Source organism: Hypomesus nipponensis, chromosome 8, assembly GCF_054491055.1.
Source record: "Hypomesus nipponensis isolate SF chromosome 8, ASM5449105v1, whole genome shotgun sequence".
Taxonomy (NCBI): domain Eukaryota; kingdom Metazoa; phylum Chordata; class Actinopteri; order Osmeriformes; family Osmeridae; genus Hypomesus; species Hypomesus nipponensis.
The window spans coordinates 1,129,921-1,154,608 of NC_140368.1; the positions used below are offsets into that span (position 1 = coordinate 1,129,921).

The window sequence follows — 24,688 nt, forward strand, 5'->3', positions numbered from 1 at the left end:
GCACCTGAACAGGACTCACAGCATTAGACAGCACCTGAACAGGACTCACAGCATTAGACAGCACCTGAACAGGACTCACAGCATTAGACAGCACCTGAACAGGACTCACAGCATTAGACAGCACCTGAACAGGAAAGCATTAGACAGCACCTGAACAGGAAAGCATTAGACAGCACCTGAACAGGAAAGCATTAGACAGCACCTGAACTGGACTCACAGCATTAGACAGCACCTGAACAGGAAAGCATTAGACAGCACCTGAACAGGACTCACAGCATTAGACAGCACCTGAACAGGACTCACAGCATTAGACAGCACCTGAACAGGAAAGCATTAGACAGCACCTGAACAGGACTCACAGCATTAGACAGCACCTGAACAGGACTCACAGCATTAGACAGCACCTGAACAGGAAAGCATTAGACAGCACCTGAACAGGACTCACAGCATTAGACAGCACCTGAACAGGACTCACAGCATTAGACAGCACCTGAACAGGAAAGCATTAGACAGCACCTGAACAGGACTCGCAGCATTAGACAGCACCTGAACAGGACTCACAGCATTAGACAGCACCTGAACAGGACTCGCAGCATTAGACAGCACCTGAACAGGACTCACAGCATTAGACAGCACCTGAACAGGACTCACAGCATTAGACAGCACCTGAACAGGACTCACAGCATTAGACAGCACCTGAACAGGAAAGCATTAGACAGCACCTGAACTGGACTCACAGCATTAGACAGCACCTGAACAGGACTCACAGCATTAGACAGCACCTGAACAGGACTCACAGCATTAGACAGCACCTGAACAGGAAAGCATTAGACAGCACCTGAACAGGAAAGCATTAGACAGCACCTGAACTGGACTCACAGCATTAGACAGCACCTGAACAGGAAAGCATTAGACAGCACCTGAACAGGACTCACAGCATTAGACAGCACCTGAACAGGACTCACAGCATTAGACAGCACCTGAACAGGAAAGCATTAGACAGCACCTGAACAGGACTCGCAGCATTAGACAGCACCTGAACAGGACTCGCAGCATTAGACAGCACCTGAACAGGACTCGCAGCATTAGACAGCACCTGAACAGGACTCGCAGCAGTAGACAGCACCTGAACAGGACTGCATTAGACAGCACCTGAACAGGACTGCATTAGACAGCACCTGAACAGGACTGCATTAGACAGCCACCGCAAAGAGGATTTCACAACGTTTGGATTTAGCGTCAGGAAAGACCTGTGAGAGGCTGACCTGTGGCGTGCTGCTGCGTTCATCAGAGTTGCGCTCGGGTCTCTACCTTGTTGTTCCTGACCCCCCCCCCCCCCCCACACACACACACACACACACACACACACACACAGACACTGCCTAAACCTATTGTTCTTCTTTTACAACCCTCTCCTCTTTAAAGACCCGACACACACAAGGACAGAGTGACTTTCTCCGTGATTACCACTCGGCTTAGAGCCGCAAGCCTCTTACTCAAAACACAGCTGCATGAAGCGGCAAAAGTCATCCATGAAGGAGGGGGAAAAACCTGACTGCAAATCAAATGTAACGCTTCACAAAGTACAAATGAACAAGTCTGAATCACTAACGCACCTTTTACAGGTGTCTTAATAGTATTTTACAAGTGTAGAGACACGGCAGTGTTGATGAGAGGGACAATGTTAATAAACCCGGCCCTGGGTCCTGGTATGTTAACCCCTGTGTTCAAGGCTGTCTATCCAGCCCAGGGTCCTGGTATGTTAACCCCAGTTTTGGGGGCTGTCTGCTCAATCAAAACATTTGCTCAGCGCGTGCTGATGGGGAATGCAGGGGTCAAGGTGCTCTGAGGATCACAGTTTGTTGGCAGAATGTGCGGAGGCGGTTGTCTCAGGCAGCGAAGGATGAACCGGCATGCCACGTGATGAATATCCTGTGACGTTCTCTCCTGACGCGGATTGATTTCACTACTGGAGTATTCATTTGAGTTGTTACTTTTGAGAGTTTGGATTATTAATATATAAACACATTGGATAAACTGTGAGGCACAGTAGGATGTGTCAGTATTTTAGGAACAGAAGGGCTTCTGGTTGTATGACCCCTGTGTCCTGTGTTCCATTGCCTGGGCTCAACACTCTCTTCTGCTCTCCTCAGCTCATCCTCTGTGAAGCAGCTCTGCTCTGAAACCTCCTCTCTTCTGAAACCCCCTCTCTTCTGAAACCTCTTCTCTTCTGAAACCTCCTCTCTTCTGAAACCCCCTCTCTTCTGAAACCTCCTCTCTTCTGAAACCTCCTCTCTTCTGAAACCTCCTCTCTTCTGAAACCTCTTCTCTTCTGAAACCTCTTCTCTTCTGAAACCTCCTCTCTTCTGAAACCTCCTCTCTTCTGAAACCTCCTCTCTTCTGAAACCTCTTCTCTTCTGAAACCTCCTCTCTTCTGAAACCTCCTCTCTTCTGAAACCTCCTCTCTTCTGAAACCTCCTCTCTTCTGAAACCTCCTCTCTTCTGAAACCTCCTCTCTTCTGAAACCTCCTCTCTTCTGAAACCTCCTCTCTTCTGAAACCTCCTCTCTTCTGAAACCTCCTCTTTTCTGAAACCTCCTCTCTTCTGAAACCTCCTCTCTTCTGAAACCTCCTCTCTTCTGAAACCTCCTCTCTTCTGAAACCTCCTCTCTTCTGAAACCTCCTCTCTTCTGAAACCTCCTCTCTTCTGAAACCTCCTCTCTTCTGAAACCTCCTCTCTTCTGAAACCTCCTCTCTTCTGAAACCTCCTCTCTTCTGAAACCTCCTCTCTTCTGAAACCCCCTCTCTTCTGAAACCTCCTCTCTTCTGAAACCTCCTCTCTTCTGAAACCTCCTCTCTTCTGAAACCTCTTCTCTTCTGAAACCTCCTCTCTTCTGAAACCCCCTCTCTTCTGAAACCTCCTCTCTTCTGAAACCTCCTCTCTTCTGAAACCTCCTCTCTTCTGAAACCTCCTCTCTTCTGAAACCTCCTCTCTTCTGAAACCCCCTCTCTTCTGAAACCTCCTCTCTTCTGAAACCTCCTCTCTTCTGAAACCTCCTCTCTTCTGAAACCTCCTCTCTTCTGAAACCTCCTCTCTTCTGAAACCTCCTCTCTTCTGAAACCTCCTCTCTTCTGAAACCTCCTCTCTTCTGAAACCTCCTCTCTTCTGAAACCTCCTCTCTTCTGAAACCTCCTCTCTTCTGAAACCTCCTCTCTTCTGAAACCTCCTCTCTTCTGAAACCTCCTCTCTTCTGAAACCTCCTCTCTTCTGAAACCTCCTCTCTTCTGCTCCCACAGGCGATGGCAACCCGAAGGAAAGCAGTCCTTTCATCCACAACACTGACAACGACAGAGGCAACCTGTACGATGGCAAGAACATGGCTCTCTTCGAGGTAACCTGTCAGACACTCACAGTTCCCTTATTCAGCAGAGATACCTCTGGGTTGAGTAGAAGGCCTTGTGAAAGAACCAAGCCATTTGGCTGACCACATATCTTCGGTACTGTAGCAATGCCTTCCATTGACTCCTAGGAATACTCTTGTGGGATGTGAATTCTATTTTTACTGCTCTTGCTGATCTTAGTCCAACGAAGCTATTCCAACAGTTTTTGACTTTTAAATGAAGTTTAGAATATCCACTTCAGCCATGAAGCTATTTGTTTTTGCGTAATTGCGTGCTGACCCATTTTACAATTAACTCATTTTAAAGACGCTTTTATCCAAAGCAGCCATTCAGGGGGAGGATTTGAACCTGCAACCTTTTGATCTGCATTCAAATGCTCCACCGCTTAAAGTCAAAGTGATTAATTTATTATATGTGCACCGTGTAACACAAAGTCATCCTGAACAATTATGTTCCTACAACATAGCAGGCAACAGCTATGTAGTATGGATGACAACAGAGCTGTACCCACCTCATGTTAGGATGTATTATAATGAGTGTGATGTATTCTAGTCTATGATGTTTTGTGAGGTTGTATGATGTAACATCCTGTTCTGGTCTCACAGGAGGAAATGGACAGCAACCCCATGGTGTCGTCTCTGCTCAACAAGCTGGCCAACTACACCAACCTGACCCAGGGGGCGCAGGAGCACGAGGAGGCCGATGACGACGAGGGCCCCGCCAAGAAGAAGGCTGTCAAGGTAACCTAGCAACAAGGTGACATCGCCCCGTCCTGGGGACCGGGGGACAAAGTGTTTTATTTATCAAATGGCGGAGTGGACGTTGCATAACGGGGTGATTGACCAGAGCAAACATGGGTGAGCTCTCTGACTTCAGAAGGACAAACTGGGTGAGAAGGTCTGTTCTGTGAAACTATGAAGAGGCAGTGAGTTGCAGCTTCTCACTTCCTGAGATCTGTAAGCACCCGGGGAGACAGATGCATGATGGGAAACATCTCTCTGCTGACAGGAATGTTCCCAGTACAGTCACAATATTCTGGCATGGATCTATTTAAGGGGTGTGTCCACTCAGGGTTTATTTACAAACGTCTGCTTTGGTATGAGTCAGTTACAACAGAAGGGGAATGTATCAGTTAACTTTGTTTAAGAACAGGGCCACTGCCAGAGGGAAGTGCATCGAGGTTCATCTGTCTGTGTCACTGTCCAGGGGATGAAACAGAAGAACAGGCTCAGGAGACGCTGAATGGATACTGAGTTGTTTCAAAATGCATTCTCTCCCTCCTCTCTTCCTCGCTTTTTAAAATGTCCTCTTTCTCTCCCTGCTCTCTCCCTCCTGCCCTCTCCCTCTCCTCCCCTCTTCTCCCCCTTTTCCCTCCTCCCCTCCACCCCCCCGTCTCCCTCACCCTCACCTCTCCTCTCCTCCCCCACCCACCCCCTCCTCTCCAGAGCCCCCAGATGGGCACCTTCATGGGGGTGTACCTGCCCTGCCTGCAGAACATCCTGGGGGTCATCCTCTTCCTGCGCCTCACCTGGATCGTTGGTACGGCCGGCATCATGGGATCTCTGGCCATCGTGTTCATGTGCTGCTCCTGTGTGAGTACACCACCAGCCCCTCTAGGCCCTCTACAGCCCTCTTGTGAAACAGACAGAGACAGAGGGAGAGACAGAGGGAGAGACAGAGGGAGAGACAGAGGGAGAGACAGAGAGGGAGGGAGAGAGAGACAGAGAGGGAGAGACAGGGAGACAGAGAGGGAGGGAGACAGAGAGGGAGAGACAGGGAGACAGAGAGGGAGAGACAGGGAGACAGAGAGGGAGAGACAGGGAGACAGAGAGGGAGAGACAGGGAGACAGAGAGGGAGGGAGGGAGACAGAGAGGGAGGGAGGGAGACAGAGAGGGAGAGAGCTGGCCAGTCTGTCTGGGTCTGATCTATATTTAGCTGGATGGACCACAGCTCGCACTTCTGGAAGCACCTGGCAGCCTGCAGTCTAATCCCTCCTCTCTTTCTCTCCCTCGCTTCCTCTATCTCTCCCTCTCTTCCTCTATCTCTCCATCCTCTCCAAACAAAGGGGACTGTATTTTATAACCAACCTCAAAGAAGGGTGATCTTAACTCTGCTTGTAGACAGTTTAAAAGAGGAGGAAGTGGATGGCGAGCACACAGAGACTGTACTGCTGTGAGGAGTGGGACTTCTGGCTGCTCGCTGAGAGATCAGATCTGTACTGCTGTGGCTCCCAGACACCTGGCAGGGCCCGTACGCTCCCAGACACCTGGCAGGGCCCGTACGCTCCCAGGCACCTGGCAGGGCCCGTACGCTCCCAGACACCTGGCAGGGCCCGTACGCTCCCAGGCACCTGGCAGGGCCCGTACGCTCCCAGACACCTGGCAGGGCCCGTACGCTCCCAGACACCTGGCAGGGCCCGTACGCTCCCAGACACCTGGCAGGGCCCGTACGCTCCCAGACACCTGGCTGGAAACCAGCTGAGGAAATGTGTCGACATGGCCTTGCAAGTTCATAGCGGGCCGTAAAGGAGATTGGCCGGGCAGTCAGGCATGGTGACCATTCTGTTGGCTTCTCGTCTCGTACATCAGGGTTTAAATATCAGTCATCATGGAGAGGTAGAAACAACAGCCAAGCCAGGACATGTTCAGACTCATGGTGTCTGTCTGGTTCGTTAGGGAGAGTGGTGGTGCTGAGTGTGTCCTCTGTATCAACCCATCAACACCAGGAACCTGACCTACGCAGGCTAAACATGTCTGCTGCCAAACATGTCTACTGCAGCTTAGTGCTTCAGCCGTGAGAGGGTTTTCATGCTAATTGGCTAATTGGCTTCTGCTCATGGTCTGAAAGGTGGCAGAAAGCTGAGGACAGGAAGTAGTAAGCTGGAGACGGGAAGCACGAATCATAGGACAGAAAGCTGAGGACTTGAGACAGGAAGCACAAAAGTGAATGCAGGAAGCAAGGGACACAAAGTAGGACGTAGGGAACAGGAGGCAGGAAGCAAAGGACAGTAAGCTGGGGACAAAGGTTTATTTTTATCATGCCGTTCTGTTGGCCCAAGGACACACTCTCTCTCCTTTCTCTCTCTATCTTCTCTCTCTCCTCTCTCTAGTCTCTCTCCTCTCTCTCCCTCCTCTCTCCCTCCTCTCTCTCTCCTTCCTCTCTCTCGTCTCTCCTCTCTCTCGTCTCTCCTCTCTCTCTCTCTTCACTCCAGACGTATTAGGTAACAGGGCCAGATGCAAATATATCCTAGAAAACGGGCTAAACACTGGCCAATACAGTCAGGGATCCCACTGTACAGCAGCCCGTATCTATTACAGAGCCATTGCACTTGTGTTCCCCAAGATTCATAATCCTCCTAAGAGCCTGTTAAAGGCTCAATGCAGGATTAACTCCCTGTGATTTGTTTTCTATAAATTCCATGTATTCTAGGTTCAGGAATCCCGTGGTGCGGTAGTGTGAGTGGTCTGGTAACCCTGTCCCCTCCTCTCCCTTTAGACCATGCTGACAGCCATCTCCATGAGTGCCATAGCTACCAACGGAGTGGTGCCAGGTAGGACTCACCTTCACCTGGCTGCAGCTGCCCCTGGCTGCTTACACACTGTAATAAAGCATGTTCAATAACAACAGAATGGAGGTAGTGTTTGAAATGGAAGATAATGGAGGGGAATGTTGGATAATGTTGGGTAATGGCATGTCATGTAGAGATTGTAGAAGGAGGTGGGTGGTGTTGGTGACGGGCTGTAGGGTAATGTAGATATCTGTGTTGGGTGGTGTTGGTGACGGGCTGTAGGGTAATGTAGATATCTCTGTTGGGTGGTGTTGGTGACGGGCTGTAGGGTAATGTAGATATCTCTGTTGGGTGTTGTTGGTGACAGGTTGAAGGGTAATGTAGATATCTGTGTTGGGTGGTGTTGGTGACGGGCTGAAGGGTAACGTAGATATCTGTGTTGGGTGGTGTTGGTGACGGGCTGAAGGGTAATGTAGATATCTGTGTTAGGTGGTGTTGGTGACAGGCTGTAGGGTAATGTAGATATATGTGTTAGGTGGTGTTGGTGATGGGCTGTAGGGTAATGTAGATATCTGTGTTGGGTGGGGTTGGTGACGGGCTGTAGGGTAATGTAGATATCTGTGTTGGGTGGTGTTGGTGATGGGCTGTAGGGTAATGTAGATATCTGTGTTGGGTGGGGTTGGTGACGGGCTGTAGGGTAATGTAGATATCTGTGTTGGGTGGGGTTGGTGACGGGCTGTAGGGTAATGTAGATATCTGTGTTGGGTGGTGTTGGTGACGGGCGGTGTCTCTTCCTCTTCGTCTCCAGCGGGAGGCTCGTACTACATGATCTCCAGGTCTCTGGGTCCAGAGTTTGGAGGGGCGGTCGGGCTGTGCTTCTTCCTGGGCACCACCTTCGCTGGCTCCATGTACATCCTGGGAACCATTGAGATTCTCCTGGTGGGCTGTCTGCTCTAGGCTTTTGTCACGACCAGTGTGTGTTTGTATGTGTGTGCCTTGAGTTGAGTGTGCTTGCTCTCCTCTCCCTCTCCTCCCTCCCTCCCCCTCCTCCCCCAGACCTACATAGTGCCTAAGGCCGCCATCTTCGTGGCGGAGAAGAAGGAGGACGAGGTGGAAGCCCTGCTCAACAACATGCGTGTGTACGGGACGTGCTGCCTGGCTCTCATGTCGCTGGTGGTCTTCGTCGGGGTCAAGTACGTCAACAAGCTGGCCCTCGTCTTCCTCGCCTGTGTGATCCTCTCCATCTTCGCCATCTACGCCGGCGTCATCAAGACCGCCATTGAGCCACCCGACCTGCCGTGAGTGTGTGTGTGTGTCTGTGTGTCTTCATATGTGGGTGTGTGTGTGTGACTCAGTCAGACAGTCAGAGACAATGACTACACCAAAGTACTGTAACCCACTGTGCACCACTGACCTCTGATTCTCTGTACTCTGAATGTCTCCCTCCCTTCTCCTCCCAGGGTCTGTCTGTTGGGGAACCGCACGCTCCAGAACCACAACTTTGACAAGTGTTTGAAGACGGAGGAGATTGACAACATGACCGTGAGCACCAAGCTGTGGGCGCTGTTCTGTGACAGCGCTGACCTGAACGCCACCTGCAATGAGTACTTCCTCTTCAACAACGTCACCGAGATCCAGGGCATCCCAGGCCTCACCAGCGGGGTGATCCAAGGTGAGGCCAGAGGCCTGGTGTTGGTTAGCTACGTAGCTGGCAGCTAGCTTTAGACCTGGTCCTGGTTAGCTACGTTAAGCTCATGTTTGTCCCCACCAATGTTCCCACTAAACCTGGGCCCTTCACAGCCGTCCAGCTGTAGGAGTCTGAAGATCTGAATTGAAGCACTTAATTTCTTCTCAGTTGCGCTGACGCCTCGTAGCCACCCAGCTTTGTTTTGTGTTCCACATGAGCGAGGTTCTCGCCCAGCTCCCCAGCCTCTCCAGAGAGGAAAGCCCACGTCAGGAAGGTTTACAGAAACCTGATTAGATCTGAAACAGCTCGTGACCATAACGAGTCCTGAGCAGTGGAGGATGTGGCTCAGGCCCCTGGCCGTCCTGTGTGTTCCTCCCAGATGGGGAGTTACCGGTCCAGCCATGGGAACCTGCTGAGTAACGCGGTTCACTCCCTCTTATCACCCTCCCCCTCTTTCCCTTCCGCTCTCTTCCTCCCTCTCTCTTTCCCTGCGTCTGCATGCCTCCCCTCTTCTCTCCCTCCTCTCTCCTTTCCCCACCCATCTCTCTCTCTCTCCCCCTCCTCCCCCTCTCAGAGAACATGTGGGCGGACTATGGCCCCCTGGGGATGCTGGTGGAGAACAAGCGTTTGGACTCTGTCCCAGCAGCAGACACCTCCCAGGACATGTACCTGCCCTACGTGGCCAACGACATCACCACCTTCTTCACCCTGCTGGTGGGGATCTACTTCCCCTCCGTCACAGGTCAGCTTCCTGCGCACACCTCCTCACTTCCTGCATGCACACACACCTCCTCACTTCCTACATCTACATTTTTACTTCCTGTGCCCATGTCTTCACATTCTCTGTGACCCCTAACCTCTGACCCCTGGTTCTTTCCCCTCAGGTATCATGGCCGGGTCCAACCGATCAGGTGACCTCCGAGACGCTCAGAAGTCCATCCCCATAGGAACCATCCTCGCCATAGCAACCACCTCCTTCATCTGTATCCTTGGTTACAGTTGTGCTCAACACATGTATAATATGATGACGAGTTGAGGTTTGACCCTGGTTGTCGTGGCGATGTTCCTTGACCCCGTCCAGATGTCACCTGTGTGGTGTTGTTCGGAGCCTGCATTGAGGGGGTGGTGCTCAGAGACAAGTAAGGGCTTCCTGAGTCACACACACACACAGATACACACACACACAGATACACACACACACAGGTACAGACACACACACACAGATACACACACACACAGGTACACACACACAAACAGAGACCACAGTAGGTTTCCATCACATATGCTGTACACTGTATCAAATCTTTTCTAAATAATTCAACAGATAATACGTAGATAGTCGTAGCGACAGTGCCTGTCTCAGTGTGGCCCAGGTGGGCAGGTGTGACGGCTTCATTCATGTCTTCTTCTTCTTCCCGTGTGTCCAGGTTTGGGGACTCGGTCAAAGGTTACCTTGTGATTGGCACGCTGTCCTGGCCCTCTCCCTGGGTGATTGTGATTGGCTCGTTCTTCTCCTGCTGTGGGGCGGGGCTTCAAAGCCTGACAGGCGCTCCCAGACTGCTGCAGGCCATCGCCAGGGATGGCATCGTTCCCTTCCTAAAGGTCAGAGGTCATACACGTATACACACACACACACACACGTATATACACACACTCTTACCCCCCGGTGTGTGTGTGTCTGGCAGGTGTTTGGTCATGGCAAGGCTAATGGAGAGCCCACCTGGGCGTTGCTGCTGACAGCAGCCATCTGTGAGATCGGCATCCTCATCGCTTCTCTGGATGCTGTCGCCCCCATCCTGTCTATGTAAGCACACCTCCCCTGCTCCTCCTCTCACATCCTCCTCCCCTCCTATCTTCCCTTCACCTCCTCCTCTCCTCACCTCCTCCCCTCTCCTCGCAGCAACCTCCTCCCTCCTGTCTATGAAAGCACCTCTATCTCTTACTGGCTTCTCTCCTTCCTCCTTTCTCTCCCATCTCTCTCCCCTCCAGGTTCTTCCTGATGTGCTACTTGTTTGTTAACCTGGCCTGTGCCGTTCAGACCCTGCTGCGTACCCCCAACTGGAGGCCCAGGTTCAAGTACTACCACTGGTGAGTGTCGCTAACGCTAACACTAAAACTACCACTGTGTGTCTGCGGAGGGGATGCAGCTAGTGATGTGTTCTCTGTGTCCTGCAGTGTCCTGGGTTGGGTTATGGTTTGTGGGGCCGGAAGCCTGCTACAGATAGCTGCTCTCAGCCTGATGCTACCTGCTGCTACCAACACACACTCTCACACACACACACACACACACACACACACACACACACACAGACAGACAGAAGGTTACGCACACACATGCAGACATGGACACACACACACAAGCTTACTGTCATACACACAAGATTACACTCATACACACACATGCATAATCGTACATACAAGCTTACACACCCACACACCAGGTAAATCCCATTACCTCTAAGGCCATGCAGTTAGACCTCTCAGCCTTGTTGAAACAAATATACTTTCACCTGCAAATACTGTCACATGCACACACACAGGTGCACACAGCTGTGCTGCATGTTTAGCATGTGATGCAGGGATATGTATAAATCAAGGAGGATTAGAGCTCACAGGTACAGCTACCAGATCAAACCACCTACCAATGTTGCAGTTCTTGAAAACAGAATGTGTGTCCACGCATTGCAACTCATAGATGTTTGAATGTTCCAGAGTGGAATCGTCCATCCCTCCTCATCTTCCTGTTTTAGTAGCCAGAACGCCAGGGTGGTGAACGTATGTTAGGGTTAGGGTTAGCTCCAGAGTCATGCTGCCCCTCCTGCACCCCCAGGGCCCTGTCCTTCCTGGGGATGAGTCTGTGCCTGTCCCTGATGTTCATCTGCTCCTGGTACTACGCCCTGGTCGCCATGATGATCGCAGGCTGCATCTACAAATACATTGAGTACCGAGGGTGAGATTCCCCTCTAAAAGTGGAAATATCACTCCTACATACAGGACATTAAGATTGTTGTGTTTGTTATTGGTTGTCTGTTTTAGTTTGCTCTGTGCTTGTGTCTGTTACTAGGGCGGAGAAAGAGTGGGGCGACGGTATCCGAGGGCTGTCGCTCAACGCTGCTCGCTACGCCCTCATCCGCCTGGAGGAGGCGCCACCACACACCAAGAACTGGAGGTGAGGACACTGAAGAGGGGTGTGTGTGTCTGAGAGAGGGACAGGGGGGAGAGAAGGTGGGACAGGGGGGAGAGAAGGTGTGTGTGTGTCTGAGAGAGGGACAGGGGAGAGAGAAGGTGAGACAGGGGGGAGAGAAGGTGTCTGTGTGTCTGAGAGAGGGACAGGGGGGAGAGAAGGTGGGACAGGGGGGAGAGAAGGTGTCTGTGTGTCTGAGAGAGGGACAGGGGGGAGAGAAGGTGTGTGTGTTTCTGAGAGAGGGACAGGGGGGAGAGAAGGTGTGTGTGTTTCTGAGAGAGGGACAGGGGGGAGAGATGGTGTGTGTGTTTCTGAGAGAGGGACAGGGGGGAGATATGGTGTGTGTGTTTCTGAGAGAGGGACAGGGGAGAGATGGTGTGTGTGTTTCTGAGAGAGGGACAGGGGGGAGAGAAGGTGTGTGTGTTTCTGAGAGAGGGACAGGGGGGAGAGAAGGTGTGTGTGTTTCTGAGAGAGGGACAGGGGAGAGATGGTGTGTGTGTTTCTGAGAGAGGGACAGGGGAGAGATGGTGTGTGTGTTTCTGAGGGTCAGGGGGGAGAGTAGGAGTAAGAGAGAGTCAGAGGGAGAGACAGCGGGAGGGAGACAATTTGATGAGTCTCTGAGCCCTCTCCTTAATCTCTCAGTGGACTCTGGTAACCCTCAGACAAGCTGCCCCTCACACTGTCTGTGTGAAAGGGTTTCATATTTATGACTGAGAGAATCAGGTCAGCCCTGTCTCCCTCTGGGTGAACAGGGTATCAGCCAGGGGACAGGAGATAATCCACACTGTGTTCCTGTGTGTGTGTGTGTGTGTGTGTGTACAGGCCACAGCTGTTGGTGCTGCTGAACGTAGACTCTGACATGGCGGTGAAGCACCCTCGCCTGCTGTCTTTCACCACCCAGCTGAAGGCCGGGAAGGGCCTGACCATCGTGGGCAGTGTGCAGGAAGGAACCTACATCAGCAAGGAAGCCGAGGCCAAGAAGGCTGAGCAGGTAAGCCCACAGCGCCCTCTGGTGGACTGGAGACATAGCGTCACTAAATAAGACCAATAATATTCAGCATAATAAGGATTTACTGACAAACTGGGATCATAGCATCACTAAATAATATGAATAAAAATCGGTTTTGCTCTTTTGCTAGAGCCTTTGACTAAATCCCTGTTAAATAAGCATCTGCTAAAGGAATATATAATTATTTTAAGAATACTTTATAAAAGCATAGAGGTTGTGAAGTCCAGCTTCACAGATAGTGTGATGTCATCCTCGTTCCAGAACATCAAGGCGTCCATGACGACGGAGCGTACCAAGGGCTTCTGCCACGTGGTGGTGTCGTCCAACCTGAGAGATGGTTTCTCCCACCTCATCCAGTCGGCCGGCCTGGGGGGGATGAAACACAACACAGTGCTGATGGCCTGGCCTGGGACCTGGAAGCAGGCCAGCGACCCCATCTCCTGGAAGAACTTCATAGGTCAGCCTCCACCCACGCTCTCCCACCATGTTAGCGTTGATCGCCCATCATATCGTCATTACATTCACTGACTATTGTATATTAATATAGAATTAATTGTAGTTTAGGTCACTTTATCGACCCCGAATGAATGTTTTCTTCTACAATTTTTTCAAAGTCTGTCCTGTATCACTCACACACACTGCTTCAACATCAGACTGTCCTGTATCACTCACACACCCATGTGATGCAGTGTATGGTAAAGCAAGCCTCCTCCCTCAGAGACGGTGCGGGAGACCACAGCGGCCCACCAGGCTCTGCTGGTGGCCAAGAACGTGGACAGCTTCCCCAGCAGCCTGGAGCGTCTGGGGGAGGGTACCATCGACGTCTGGTGGGTGGTGCATGACGGAGGCCTGCTCATGCTGCTGCCCTTCCTGCTGCGCCAGCACAAGGTGGGACTCACGCTGTCACACATGCTGTCACAGACACACACACAGTCACACACACAGACACACACGTTTACATTTATTTATTTAGCAGTTACAGTTATTTATTTTACAGTAAGTAAAATTATAGTTATGTATTTTACAGTAAGTACAGGGACATTCCCCCTGAGGCAAGTAGGGTGAAGTGCCTTGCCCAAGGACACAACATCCTTTGGCACGGCGGGGAATCGATCCTGCAACCTTCTGATTACTAGCCCGACTCCATCACCGCTCAGCCATCTGACTCCCGCGCACGCAGCTCAGACACAAACAGTCTCTCAATATTTCTAAATTCCTCCCTCTCCTCTCCCCAGGTGTGGAGGAAGTGTAAGATGCGCATCTTCACCGTGGCCCAGATGGACGACAACAGCATCCAGATGAAGAAGGACCTGCAGATGTTCCTGTACCACCTGCGCCTGGATGCCGAGGTGGAGGTGGTGGAGATGGTGCGTACCTGTGCTCACCTGCCTGCTCACCTGCCTGCTCACCTGCCTGCTCACCTGCCTGCTCACCTGCCTGCTCACCTGCCTGCCTGCTACCTCAGACACTGGTAATGATGGAGGTCCAGGTAACGTGTTTAATGTAAAATGTTATACTCTGTGTGTGTTCCCAGCACGACAGTGACATCTCAGCCTTCACCTATGAGAAGACCCTGGTGATGGAGCAACGCTCCCAGATGCTGAAGCAGATGCATCTGTCCAGGACTGAGCGCGAAAGAGAGGTACCAGCGCCCCCTGCCTGGGACCCCAGGCACTGCACCACACACGACACCCACAAAACCAAGAACTGTCTTTTCTGCTTTTTCATACTGCCAAACGTCAGAATGCCTTCAGCTGTTTCCAGCCAGCCAGTGTCTCTGTTTATTTACCAGTTGTAATTGCATGAATAACAGTAACAAGGTGTGGATTAGAAATGGAACGTGTGATTAGTGGTTGTGGAAAGAGAGCAGACATGGATCAAGTGTCCCCTGTGTGGACCGACAGGTCCGTCACCTGCCCTGGGGTGACCTCTGTATGACCTCTGACCTCTGGCCTTCTTCCTGTTCGGCTGCTCACGCTGCTTTGGGTCTGTGGCCGGTCACGCCCCCCTGCCACGCCCCCCTGCCACGCCCCCTCAGATTCAGAGTATCACTGACGAATCCCGTAGCTCCATCAGGAGGAAGAACCAGAGTGGAGTTCAGGTGTCGGGGCCCAGTGGAGAGGCCTCCTCCCAGGCTGAACCCCCACAGGAGGATGAGGTAGACCCTGCCTCCAGACCCCCTGGACCCTCCAGACCCCTGGACTGCAGCCCTCCCACACTCCCTCCTGCCCCTCCTGCTGTGAAGATGGTCTCCCCCCTGTTCATGGATGTTTCATCTGCATGGTTAACTCCCCCTCCCTCCCCTTGGTTCATCTGCATGTTTAACTCCCCCTCCCTCCCCTTGGTTCATCTGCATGTTTAACTCCCCCTCCCTTCCCTTGGTTCATCTGCATGTTTAACTCCCCCTCCCTCCCCTTGGTTCACCTGCATGGTTAACTCCCCCTCCCTCCCCTTGGTTCATCTGCATGTTTAACTCCCCCTCCCTCCCCTTGGTTCACCTGCATGGTTAACTCCCCCTCCCTCCCCTTGGTTCACCTGCATGGTTAACTCCCCCTCCCTCCCCTTGGTTCACCTGCATGGTTAACTCCCACTCCCTCCCCTTGGTTCACCTCCATCATACCCACCTGGTGTCCTCACCTCCAGACGTTGTTGCCCCCCTCCTGCCCTCCCCCCCTGCCTCACCATGGCGCCTCGCGGCCGTCCACCTGTGGCAGTTGGTGCTGTGGTGCATGTCCTGTTGTTGTTTGACAGATAGTAACCAGGAACGCTGTATGTAGTCATTAACTTGTTTGTGTTTGTTTACAAGTGTTGATGTTGGCTTCAAGTTTAGCATGAGCTGTGGTTCCCCTGGTAGCAGCCGAAACTGTCCATCTCCAATCTCCCTGCTCTGTCTCGCTCCTCTCTCACCATCTCTCCTCTTGTCCTCCCTCTCTTCCTCCTCCCTCTCTCTCCTCCCTCTCTCTCCTCCTCGCCCTTCTCTCCCCCTCCTCCTTCTCTCTCCTCCTTTCCTCCTCCTCCCTCTCTCTTCCTCCCTCTCTCTCCTCCCTCTCTCCCCCTCCTCCCTCTCTCCTCCTCCTCTCCTTTCCTCCTCTCTCCTCCTCCCTCTCTCTCCTCCCTCTCTCTCTCCTCCTCCCTCTCTCCTCCTCCCTCTCTCTCCTCCCTCTCTCTCCTCTTCGTCCTCCTTCCCTCTCTCCTCCTCCCTCTCTCTCCTCCCTCTCTCCTCCTCCTCCCTCCCTCTCTCCTCCTCTCTCTCCTCCTCCCTCTCTCCTCCTCCCTCTCTCTCCTCCCTCTCTCTCCTCTTCCTCCTCCCTCCCTCTCTCCTCCTCCCTCTCTCCTCCTCCCTCTCTCTCCTCCCTCTCTCCTCCTCCTCCCTCCCTCTCTCCTCCCTCTCTCTCCTCCCTCTCTCTCCTCCCTCTTTGTCCTCCTCCTCCCTCCCTCTCTCCTCCTCCCTCTCTCTCCTCCCTCTCTCCTCCTCCCTCCCTCTCTCCTCCTCCCTCTCTCTCCTCCCTCTCTCTCCTCCCTCTTTGTCCTCCTCCTCCCTCCCTTTCTCCTCCTCCCTCTCTCTCCTCCCTCTCTCTCCTCCCTCTCTCTCCTCCCTCTTTGTCCTCCTCCTCCCTCCCTTTCTCCTCCTCCCTCTCTCTCCTCCCTCTCTCTCCTCCCTCTCTCTTCTCCCTCTTTGTCCTCCTCCTCCCTCCCTCTCTCCTCCTCCCTCTCTCCTCCTCCCTCTCTCTCCTCCCTCTCTCTCCTCCCTCTTTGTCCTCCTCCTCCCTCTCTCTCCTCCCTCTTTGTCCTCCTCCTCCCTCCCTCTCTCCTCCTCCCTCTCTCCTCCTCCCTCTCTCTCCTCCCTCTCTCTCCTCCCTCTTTGTCCTCCTCCTCCCTCTCTCTCCTCCCTCTCTCCTCCTCCCTCTCTCTCCTGCCTCTCTCTCCTCCCTCTTTGTCCTCCTCCTCCCTCCCTCTCTCTCCTCCCTCCCTTTCTCCTCCTCCCTCTCTCTCCTCCTCCTCCCCAGGCTCAGCTGATCCATGACAGGAACACCGCATCTCACGCTGCGCTGAACGACAAGGCCGACGCTGCCCCTCACGTCCAGATGACCTGGACCAAGGAGAAGTTCTTCACCGAGCGCAACCGCACCCGAGAGCCCAACATGGGAGTGAGAGACCTGTTCAACATGAAGCCGTGAGTCAGCTGAATCAGAGCTGAATCAGAGCTGAATCAGAGCTGAATCAGAGCCCACCACCTCTGATCTCTCTCCTCATCTCCCGCTCATCTTTTACCTTCTCTCTCCTCATCTCTCTCTAAGAACATATAATGTATTCATTTATTAATGTATTCATTTAGCTCTTATACAAAGTGACATACATGGGAGGGTGAGGCGGGGGGCGGGGGGCGGGGGGCGGGGGGATGTCGAACCTGCAACCTCTTGATCAGCAGTCCAATGCTCTAACCACTGAGCTCCACCCACCCTTGACATCAGTAGATAACAAACTAGATAAATCAGGTTCCTGTCCTGTAACACCCAGGCTTGCCAGTGTGGGTCCCTGTAGAGCAGGGCTGCATGTGGAGTGTGTGTGTGTGTGTAGTTGCTAGGTAGGATACACACCCGTAGCCTAGAGAACTGACACCTGCATCGTGTGTGTTCAGGCTACGTCTGCTGTCCTCAGCATGCGTGTGTGTGTGAGGACACACCCATCTGCCTGAGTCACAGTGGCTGGCTCCGCCCCCTCAGATAGCACACACCTCCGTCTGTCATTGGGGCAAGATGGCCGCCATCCGTCATGTCTTAGCGTGTGTGTGTGTTCAAGTAGAGCGACAAAAATGGGCGTCAAAAACCTAAACCATAACCTCCATGACAATGTGATTTCGAATGAAGCAAAGATGGATCATTTTGTATATTTTGTGCATTTCAATATCTGACTCCCTGTAGATGGTTATGAAGGGCAGCCATTTTAAAGGGCAGAGACGGAGCGTTCTTCCCTGTGCTTTAAGATGGCCGCCAGTCTGGGCTTGGATCTCAGGGAGTCTTCTAGAAGCATCTAAGCCTGTTTGTGTTGTTTTGTTCCGTTTTCCTCCTTCTAGAGAATGGGAGAGTCTGTAAGTCATATTTATCTTTGCCATAGGATGTCTGTGTGTGTGTGTGTGTGTGTACATCTGTGTGTGTTTGTGTGTCTGTGTGTATATGTGCATCGTTGTTGTCCTGTTCCGTCTCCATCTCATCTGTGACCTCCTTGCTAGCTAGCTAGCGTGTGCGTGTGGACCTTGATCTCATTTGCATGTGATGATGATATCATGTCAACCCCAGAAGTGAGCTTTCCAACCACACCAGACAGGGAGAGGAAGAAGAAGGCATTCATTTGATCAGAGACTTTTGTCCAAAGCCACACACAGAGGGGGATTTGAACCTGCAGCCTTTTCATCTGCAGTCAAATGCTCTAACCACTGAGCTGAACCCACCCCCTGTACAGGAACATGTCCCTGGTACTGTAAATAGGATTCAAGCTTTCTTCTACCTTGTTTAAGTTGTACCAGTGGTTTCCTCCCTTCTGTCAGTGAGTCATTGGTGGTTGGAAGGCTCAGGGGGGTGGGGCCTGTGTGTTTGTAATGTGATGTTTTCATGTTGCTGTAGGCGCTCTGCTCTGCATGTTGTGCTGTCTGGCGTTGCTATGCATCCTAACCCATAGATGGCTTCTTATATCACCATTATATACCCTCTCTGCATCTGCTTAGTCTCTTAACTCTTATGAACAGCTGCTGTCTGTCTCTTCAGCTGTGTGTGTTGAGGCTGGCTGCTAAGCTGTTGAAAATAACAAAGACGTCTCCTCATCATGTTGCTAGCTACATGATTCAGCCTTCCACTGTACTAGAGTACTACTGTACTGGATCTAACCCTGGGCCTGGGCCTGGTCCTGGTCCTGGCCCTGGCCTTGGTCCTGGCCCTGGCCCTGGCCCTGGCCCTGGCCCTGGCCCTGGCCCTGGCCCTGGCCCTGGCCCTGGCCCTGGCCCTGGCCCTGGCCCTGGCCCTGGCCCTGGCCCTGGCCCTGGCCCTGGCCCTGGCCCTGGCCCTGGCCCTGGCCCTGGCCCTGGCCCAGGCCCTGGCCCTGGCCCTGGCCCTGGCCCTGGCCCTGGCCCTGGCCCTGGCCCTGGCCCTGGCCCTGGCCCTGGCCCTGGCCCTGGCCCTGGCCCTGGCCCTGGCCCTGGCCCTGGCCCTGGCCCTGGCCCTGGCCCTGGCCCTGGCCCTGGCCCTGGCCCTGGCCCTGGCCCTGGCCCTGGCCCTGGCCCTGGCCCTGGCCCTGGCCCTGGCCCTGGCCCTGGCCCTGGCCCTGGCCCTGGCCCTGGCCCTGGCCCTGGCCCTGGCCCTGGCCCTGGCCCTGGCCCTGGCCCTGGCCCTGGCCCTGGCCCTGGCCCTGGCCCTGGCCCTGGCCCTGGCCCTGGCCCTGGCCCTGGCCCTGGCCCTGGCCCTGGCCCTGGCCCTGGCCCTGGCCCTGGCCCTGGCCCTGGCCCTGGCCCTGGCCCTGGCCCTGGCCCTGGCCCTGGCCCTGGCCCTGGCCCTGGCCCTGGCCCTGGCCCTGGCCCTGGCCCTGGCCCTGGCCCTGGCCTTGGCCCTGGTCCTGGCCCTGACCCTGGCCCTGGCCCTGGTCCGGGTCTATCCCAGTGGCGTCACTAAGTGTTCTGTTGTAGGAATCAGTCCAACGTGCGGCGGATGCACACGGCGGTGAAGCTGAACGAGGTGGTGGTGAACAAGTCCCAGGGTGCCCAGCTGGTGCTGCTCAACATGCCCGGGCCGCCCAGAAACAGGGGCGGGGACGAGAACTGTATCCTTCACTCTCACAACAAACACACACGGATTCATTCAATATCACACAGTAATAGTACAATAGAATGTTGGGATGGCGTGTGTGTGTGTGTATGTTCCTCCCCCGGTCATGTGACCCTGGTGTGACCCTTGACCTGGGCGTGTCAGACATGGAGTTCCTGGAGGTGCTGTTGGAGGGCCTGAACAGGGTGCTGCTGGTGAGGGGAGGAGGTCAAGAGGTCATCACCATCTACTCTTAGAACGGCTCGCACGCCCCCAGCTCGTCACCGTGGCAACACCGGGCATTTGTTTTTGGGGGGGTGGAAGGGAGGGGGAGGTGGGGGGTTAATGAAACTGTAGAGGTTGTTGCGGTGGGCGGGACTTTCGATGGGGAGCCATGTGATTGGACAGAGGGCTTTCTGAGCCTCAGAAGGGAAGGACCAATCGGAGTGGGTCGCTCTGTGGTGTTCTGAGAACGCAGGCCAATCAGGAACAGGCGGCTGGAATACAGAGCATTCTGACACTTTAGCTTTTAATCGAAGCGTGTTGACGCTGCGTCATGTTGTCATTGTACGTTTTCTTTTCTTATTTTTGTTCTTCCTCTCCATATATATGTATTGTATCAGTAGAGAAATCCAGTGTTTGAGGCCCTGATCTGTTGTGACCCAACTGGGAACCTGCTGCCCCTGTCTGTGTTGGCACCAGGGCAGGGTGGAGCTGAACAAGCCCTCTCTGTTACAGGTTCATCTGCACCAGAGCAGCTGCTCTGTCCCCCAGGGTGGCTGTGGGGCAGCAAGACTAAGGCAAGTCTCCACTAGTGAGAGGAGCAGGGTCAGTCAAGCCCACTTGGGTCACAATGGAGTCCAGTGAGGTCATAATGCAGTCATATGACGTGTGTGTCACATCAGAATGTGGTCCAGTGTTAGCTGGGTTGTCTGGCGTCCTGAATTCTAAATTCTGCAGGACGGCTGTTTATGAGCCAGCGGAGGACCTGGAGAGCTAGGCTTGGATATTTTGTTTGTCAAAAGGGATTTATTGTAAATGTTGCTTGTACGCTTAATGTTCTTGTGTGTTTCGTGGTTTATTTGTTGTGGTTGAGCGCAGCACAATCCTTGAAAGAAGCTAGAGTTTGTGTGTGTGTGTGTGTGTGTGTGTGTGAAACAGAGAGAGAGAGAGGGAGAGAGAGAGGGAGAGAGGGAGTGCACGCCTGTTGAGGTAGAGGTGAAGTTACTCTGGCTAGTTTGTTGACAGGTAGGCCAAGTATGGATGTGCAATAGATGCTGTATGAACAGACTCCCTGCAGGTTGACAACCATGCGTGTTGTTTTGTCTGAGACTGAAGTTAGCGTTGTTCTAATATCGCTGAGGATGCATCATATAGTCTGTCTCTAGAACTCAACCCTCAAAAGCTGTGTAGTTTGTGGGGCGTTTTTTTCATTTAAAAACTATTCATCATTGGAAACAGTCTATAAAGGAACTAGGAAATACATTTACATTCTTTTTTTTCACAAATAAATCCAGTTTTTAGCGGCATATGTTACACTTTCGATGTGCTTTTTGACCCATTTTCAAAACCCCAACTTTATAAAAATCGAGGAGAAATGGTGAGCTGTTTTGTGTCTTCATCTCTATTCTTCACCCATGCTGGTCTAATACTCTGTGTTCTTCGCAAAGTTCAAACGGAAGAGGCGAAGTGATGTTAGTTTAGGTTTTAGTTCCAGAAGCTTCGCACCTTGTTGAGACACAGACAACCATTCCTCCACAATATTCATTACAAGCATAGCACATTCATCATTTACATGCAGTATATAATCCCCACCCCACTCCAAACTTTATTTGGTGTTTGTGTTGGCTAGTTTTCCTGTCAATCAGATGTGATCTTTTAGTGTGTTCAGGAAGAATTGTGCCAAACAGACTGAAGCTGTGGATGTGTACATGACTCAGAAACAGACTGAAGCTGTGGATGTGTACATGACTCAAAAACAGACTGAAGCTATGGATGTGTACATGACTCAAAAACAGACTGAAGCTGTGGATGTGTACATGACTCAAAAACAGACTGAAGCTGTGGATGTGTACATGACTCAAAAACAGACTGAAGCTGTGGATGTGTACATGACTCAGAAACAGACTGAAGCTGTGGATGTGTACATGACTCAGAAACAGACTGAAGCTGTGGATGTGTACATGACTCAGAAACAGACTGAAGCTGTGGATGTGTACATGACTCAGAAACAGACTGAAGCTGTGGATGTGTACATGACTCAGAAACAGACTGAAGCTGTGGATGTGTACATGACTCAAAAACAGGGTGCAGGACAAGACTTCACCTGGTCAGTCTGCATCAGGAGATCAGGTGCAGGAAACTCTGCAGGAAGGGTAGGGAGCTAGGAAAGGATGCAAGGAAACATGGAAGGAAGCAGGCACCTCCACAGCTTCCGTTTGACCCTCTTAGCTGTGTGTTTTGTAATCAGGATGTGTCGTGTTTCTACGTTTTACTGTGGAGGAAAACTGTTGTTTTAGAGAGTACACCTTTAGTTTTACTAGACTGATGTTGTTTCTGCATAGTCCTGTGTAATGTTTTGCATTTGGACTTTTATTGTGACATTCACCTACTACTTGATCCTCCTTTACTGTTTGTTGTGTAACTCTTGAGGTGTAGTCATGAGTGGTTGGACGGTTTAGGTGGAGAATGGGTTATGCTATGTTACTGATGTTAAGTACATTGACAAGGAGAAAAAAAGTCATTTTTAGCCGCCAAAGACAAAATCTTTGAGTCTGTGATTATATTTTTTTTAAGTAACGTTTCCTAGTTTTGAGAAATAAAGTTTTAAAAGTTCAAATTGTTTTAAACACATACCATTTTCAGTCTAAGCTCTGTTACTGAGCTGAACAGCAGATCCTATAGGAGGAAGGCAAACAGCCCCCAGAGGGGTTAGGAGGTGAGGGTGTTCCTGATTCACCCCAGATCTGGGACGGTTGGGAGAATGTAGTCTACCTTATAACGGCTTGATGGATCGAGAGAGGTGGGGCTGGAGGGATGGATGGATGCAGTAAGATAGAGGTGGGGCTGGAGGGATGGATGGATGCAGTAAGATAGAGGTGGGGCTGGAGGGATGGATGGATGCAGTAAGATAGAGGTGGGGCTGGAGGGATGGATGGATGCAGTAAGATAGAGGTGGGTGGGTGGAATCTGGTATGTTTCTGCATCTTCCTGTACACTCAATAGAAATCTATTAAGCAATAAGATCTAACAAAACCAGAGGCTGTGTGTGTGTGTGTGTGTGTGTGTGTGTGTGTGTGTGTGTGTGTGTGTGTGTGTGTGTGTGTGTGTGTGTGTGTGTGTGTGTGTGTGTGTGTGTGTGTGTGTGTGTGTGTGTGTGTGTGTGTGTGTGTGTGTGTGTGTGTACCGTTTCTCCTGCTGTCCAGCTCCATGCTCACAGGCTAGTGGAGGTTAGCCCTTGAAACTATCTGTGCCTCTGGAGTAAGAAATAAAAGTGAAGTATGTCGCCACCACAGCGTCTCTGTGTCATTAATGTTTCTGTAGATACCAACACTTAGATGTTCCTTCAGTTAAACTCCACTAGCTGTCCAAGGAACTTGTACTTCTGAAAACCTATATAACTGTGTGCGCTGGGCTGTGGTACCAATATTGGCCAGTAGAGGTCGGTATACTATCACTGTTGAATACCTTCACCACTTACAGGTCCTCGGTGAGTGACAAAACGGGGGATAGAATGTGGCCTACGTTACCCTCTCAATCTGCCGCCACAAACGATGGTTTATGAGCATGTTCACATGCTTTGTTTAAGATGGACTGAATGTCTTAGTCCATGACAGGAAGTATCTCTCGCAGTCCAAAGTTTAAGTAGGCTAACTGGCTGAGCGGGTTAGGGATCGGGCTATTAATAAGAAGGTTGCCGGTTCAATTCCCAGGCCGTGCAATTGACGTTGTGTCCTTGGGCAAGGCACTTCACCGTACTCGCCTCTGGGAATGTCCCTGTACTTACTGTAATTTGCTCTGGATAAGAGCGTCTGCTAAATGTAAATGTAACTATCTCTGATACTTTAATTTTAACGGTTATGTGTCAACAGGCTTTTACAGAATTGCTCAGACTCACTGTTGGTCACTGATTCCCATGATTGTGTTTAACACTATCTCCTTGCATGCAGGCTACCAGTTCAATTAGACTTCATGTTGAGCACAAGTGGAAACACCCTGTGGAAACAACCTGTGACAAAAGTTGCATCAAAAACCCGCCGTGAGGGAAGTGGCCTGACAGATTCATATAGAGACGGATGTTTCTTAACGACAGAGAGGAGTGTGAAATTATACTTCTCCTGCTTTCTCCTCACATTTTTAACAGAGGGAGCTCTCACTCATCCCTCTCTCTCTCTCTGACTGACCTCCCTGTCTCTCTCTCTCTCTCTCTCTCTCTCTGACTGACCTCCCTGTCTCTCTCTCTCTCTCTCTCTGACTGACCTCCCTGTCTCTCTCTCTCTCTCTCTCTCTCTCTGACTGACTCCTTGTCTCTCTCTCTCTGACTCCTGTATTTCTCTCTCTCATACACACACATACACAGGCACATTGATGACTCACTTTGGCCTAACCTTTTGTCAACAGAGACTTTTTCAGCCAGCCCCAGTAACCCAGTTTGTGGCTGGTAGTCTACAATGTTTCACTGTTTGAGATTACTGCAGAAAAGCTGACCCTGTCCTACCTCCCCAGGGACAACAGCTGGACCGTTTCCAGATGGATTTTTTTTTACCACATTTTCTGGTCTGCGCTGTTTCTGGCCTGCGCTGTAACTGCCGGCTGGAGAGGAAGGAAGAACGCGCCACAATCACAACTCCCCTCCACATCGCACGGCACATTTAGACCTTACGGCTGAGGTTAACTTTGGGGTTATAATTCTGAATCTGGATCATGTTTACAGGTCATGAAATGTTCACAATACACCAGGATGCTATTGCAGTCACTTGGCAATTTGAAAGGGTCTTTGGTAGCCTAATGGACTGGACTTGTTCCCGAGATACGGTCTTTCAGTGTAAGCGGTAACTGGCCAATGAGCATCTCTGTTTGGTGACCTGTTTACCTGATCAATGAAACA

General features: G+C 51.8%; 1 protein-coding gene across 4 annotated transcripts in view; it reads left to right on the forward strand.

Moving 5' to 3' along the window:
- Nucleotides 1-19,909, forward strand: part of slc12a7b (solute carrier family 12 member 7b) — a 41,227-nt gene extending 21,318 nt beyond the window's left edge. For 2 of the 4 annotated variants that reach the window (XM_084703246.1, XM_084703247.1), the window contains exons 2-25: nt 3,297-3,391; nt 4,007-4,141; nt 4,847-4,993; nt 6,898-6,952; nt 7,719-7,849; nt 7,967-8,208; nt 8,371-8,582; nt 9,172-9,339; nt 9,482-9,580; nt 9,679-9,736; nt 10,025-10,199; nt 10,283-10,401; nt 10,587-10,685; nt 11,428-11,547; nt 11,662-11,766; nt 12,604-12,772; nt 13,052-13,247; nt 13,509-13,678; nt 14,026-14,157; nt 14,325-14,432; nt 16,798-16,964; nt 17,865-17,879; nt 19,464-19,597; nt 19,747-19,908. In XM_084703246.1, the coding sequence (XP_084559372.1) occupies nt 3,297-3,391; nt 4,007-4,141; nt 4,847-4,993; nt 6,898-6,952; nt 7,719-7,849; nt 7,967-8,208; nt 8,371-8,582; nt 9,172-9,339; nt 9,482-9,580; nt 9,679-9,736; nt 10,025-10,199; nt 10,283-10,401; nt 10,587-10,685; nt 11,428-11,547; nt 11,662-11,766; nt 12,604-12,772; nt 13,052-13,247; nt 13,509-13,678; nt 14,026-14,157; nt 14,325-14,432; nt 16,798-16,964; nt 17,865-17,879; nt 19,464-19,597; nt 19,747-19,838 (3,143 nt within the window). In that variant the 3' untranslated portion in view covers nt 19,839-19,908. Of the gene's footprint in view, nt 1-3,296; nt 3,392-4,006; nt 4,142-4,846; nt 4,994-6,897; nt 6,953-7,718; nt 7,850-7,966; nt 8,209-8,370; nt 8,583-9,171; nt 9,340-9,481; nt 9,581-9,678; nt 9,737-10,024; nt 10,200-10,282; nt 10,402-10,586; nt 10,686-11,427; nt 11,548-11,661; nt 11,767-12,603; nt 12,773-13,051; nt 13,248-13,508; nt 13,679-14,025; nt 14,158-14,324; nt 14,433-14,828; nt 14,949-16,797; nt 16,965-17,864; nt 17,880-19,463; nt 19,598-19,746 lie in introns of all 4 variants that reach the window. The other 2 variants (XM_084703249.1, XM_084703248.1) reach the window with 2 other exon arrangements.
- Nucleotides 19,910-24,688: the final 4,779 nt, after the last annotated feature.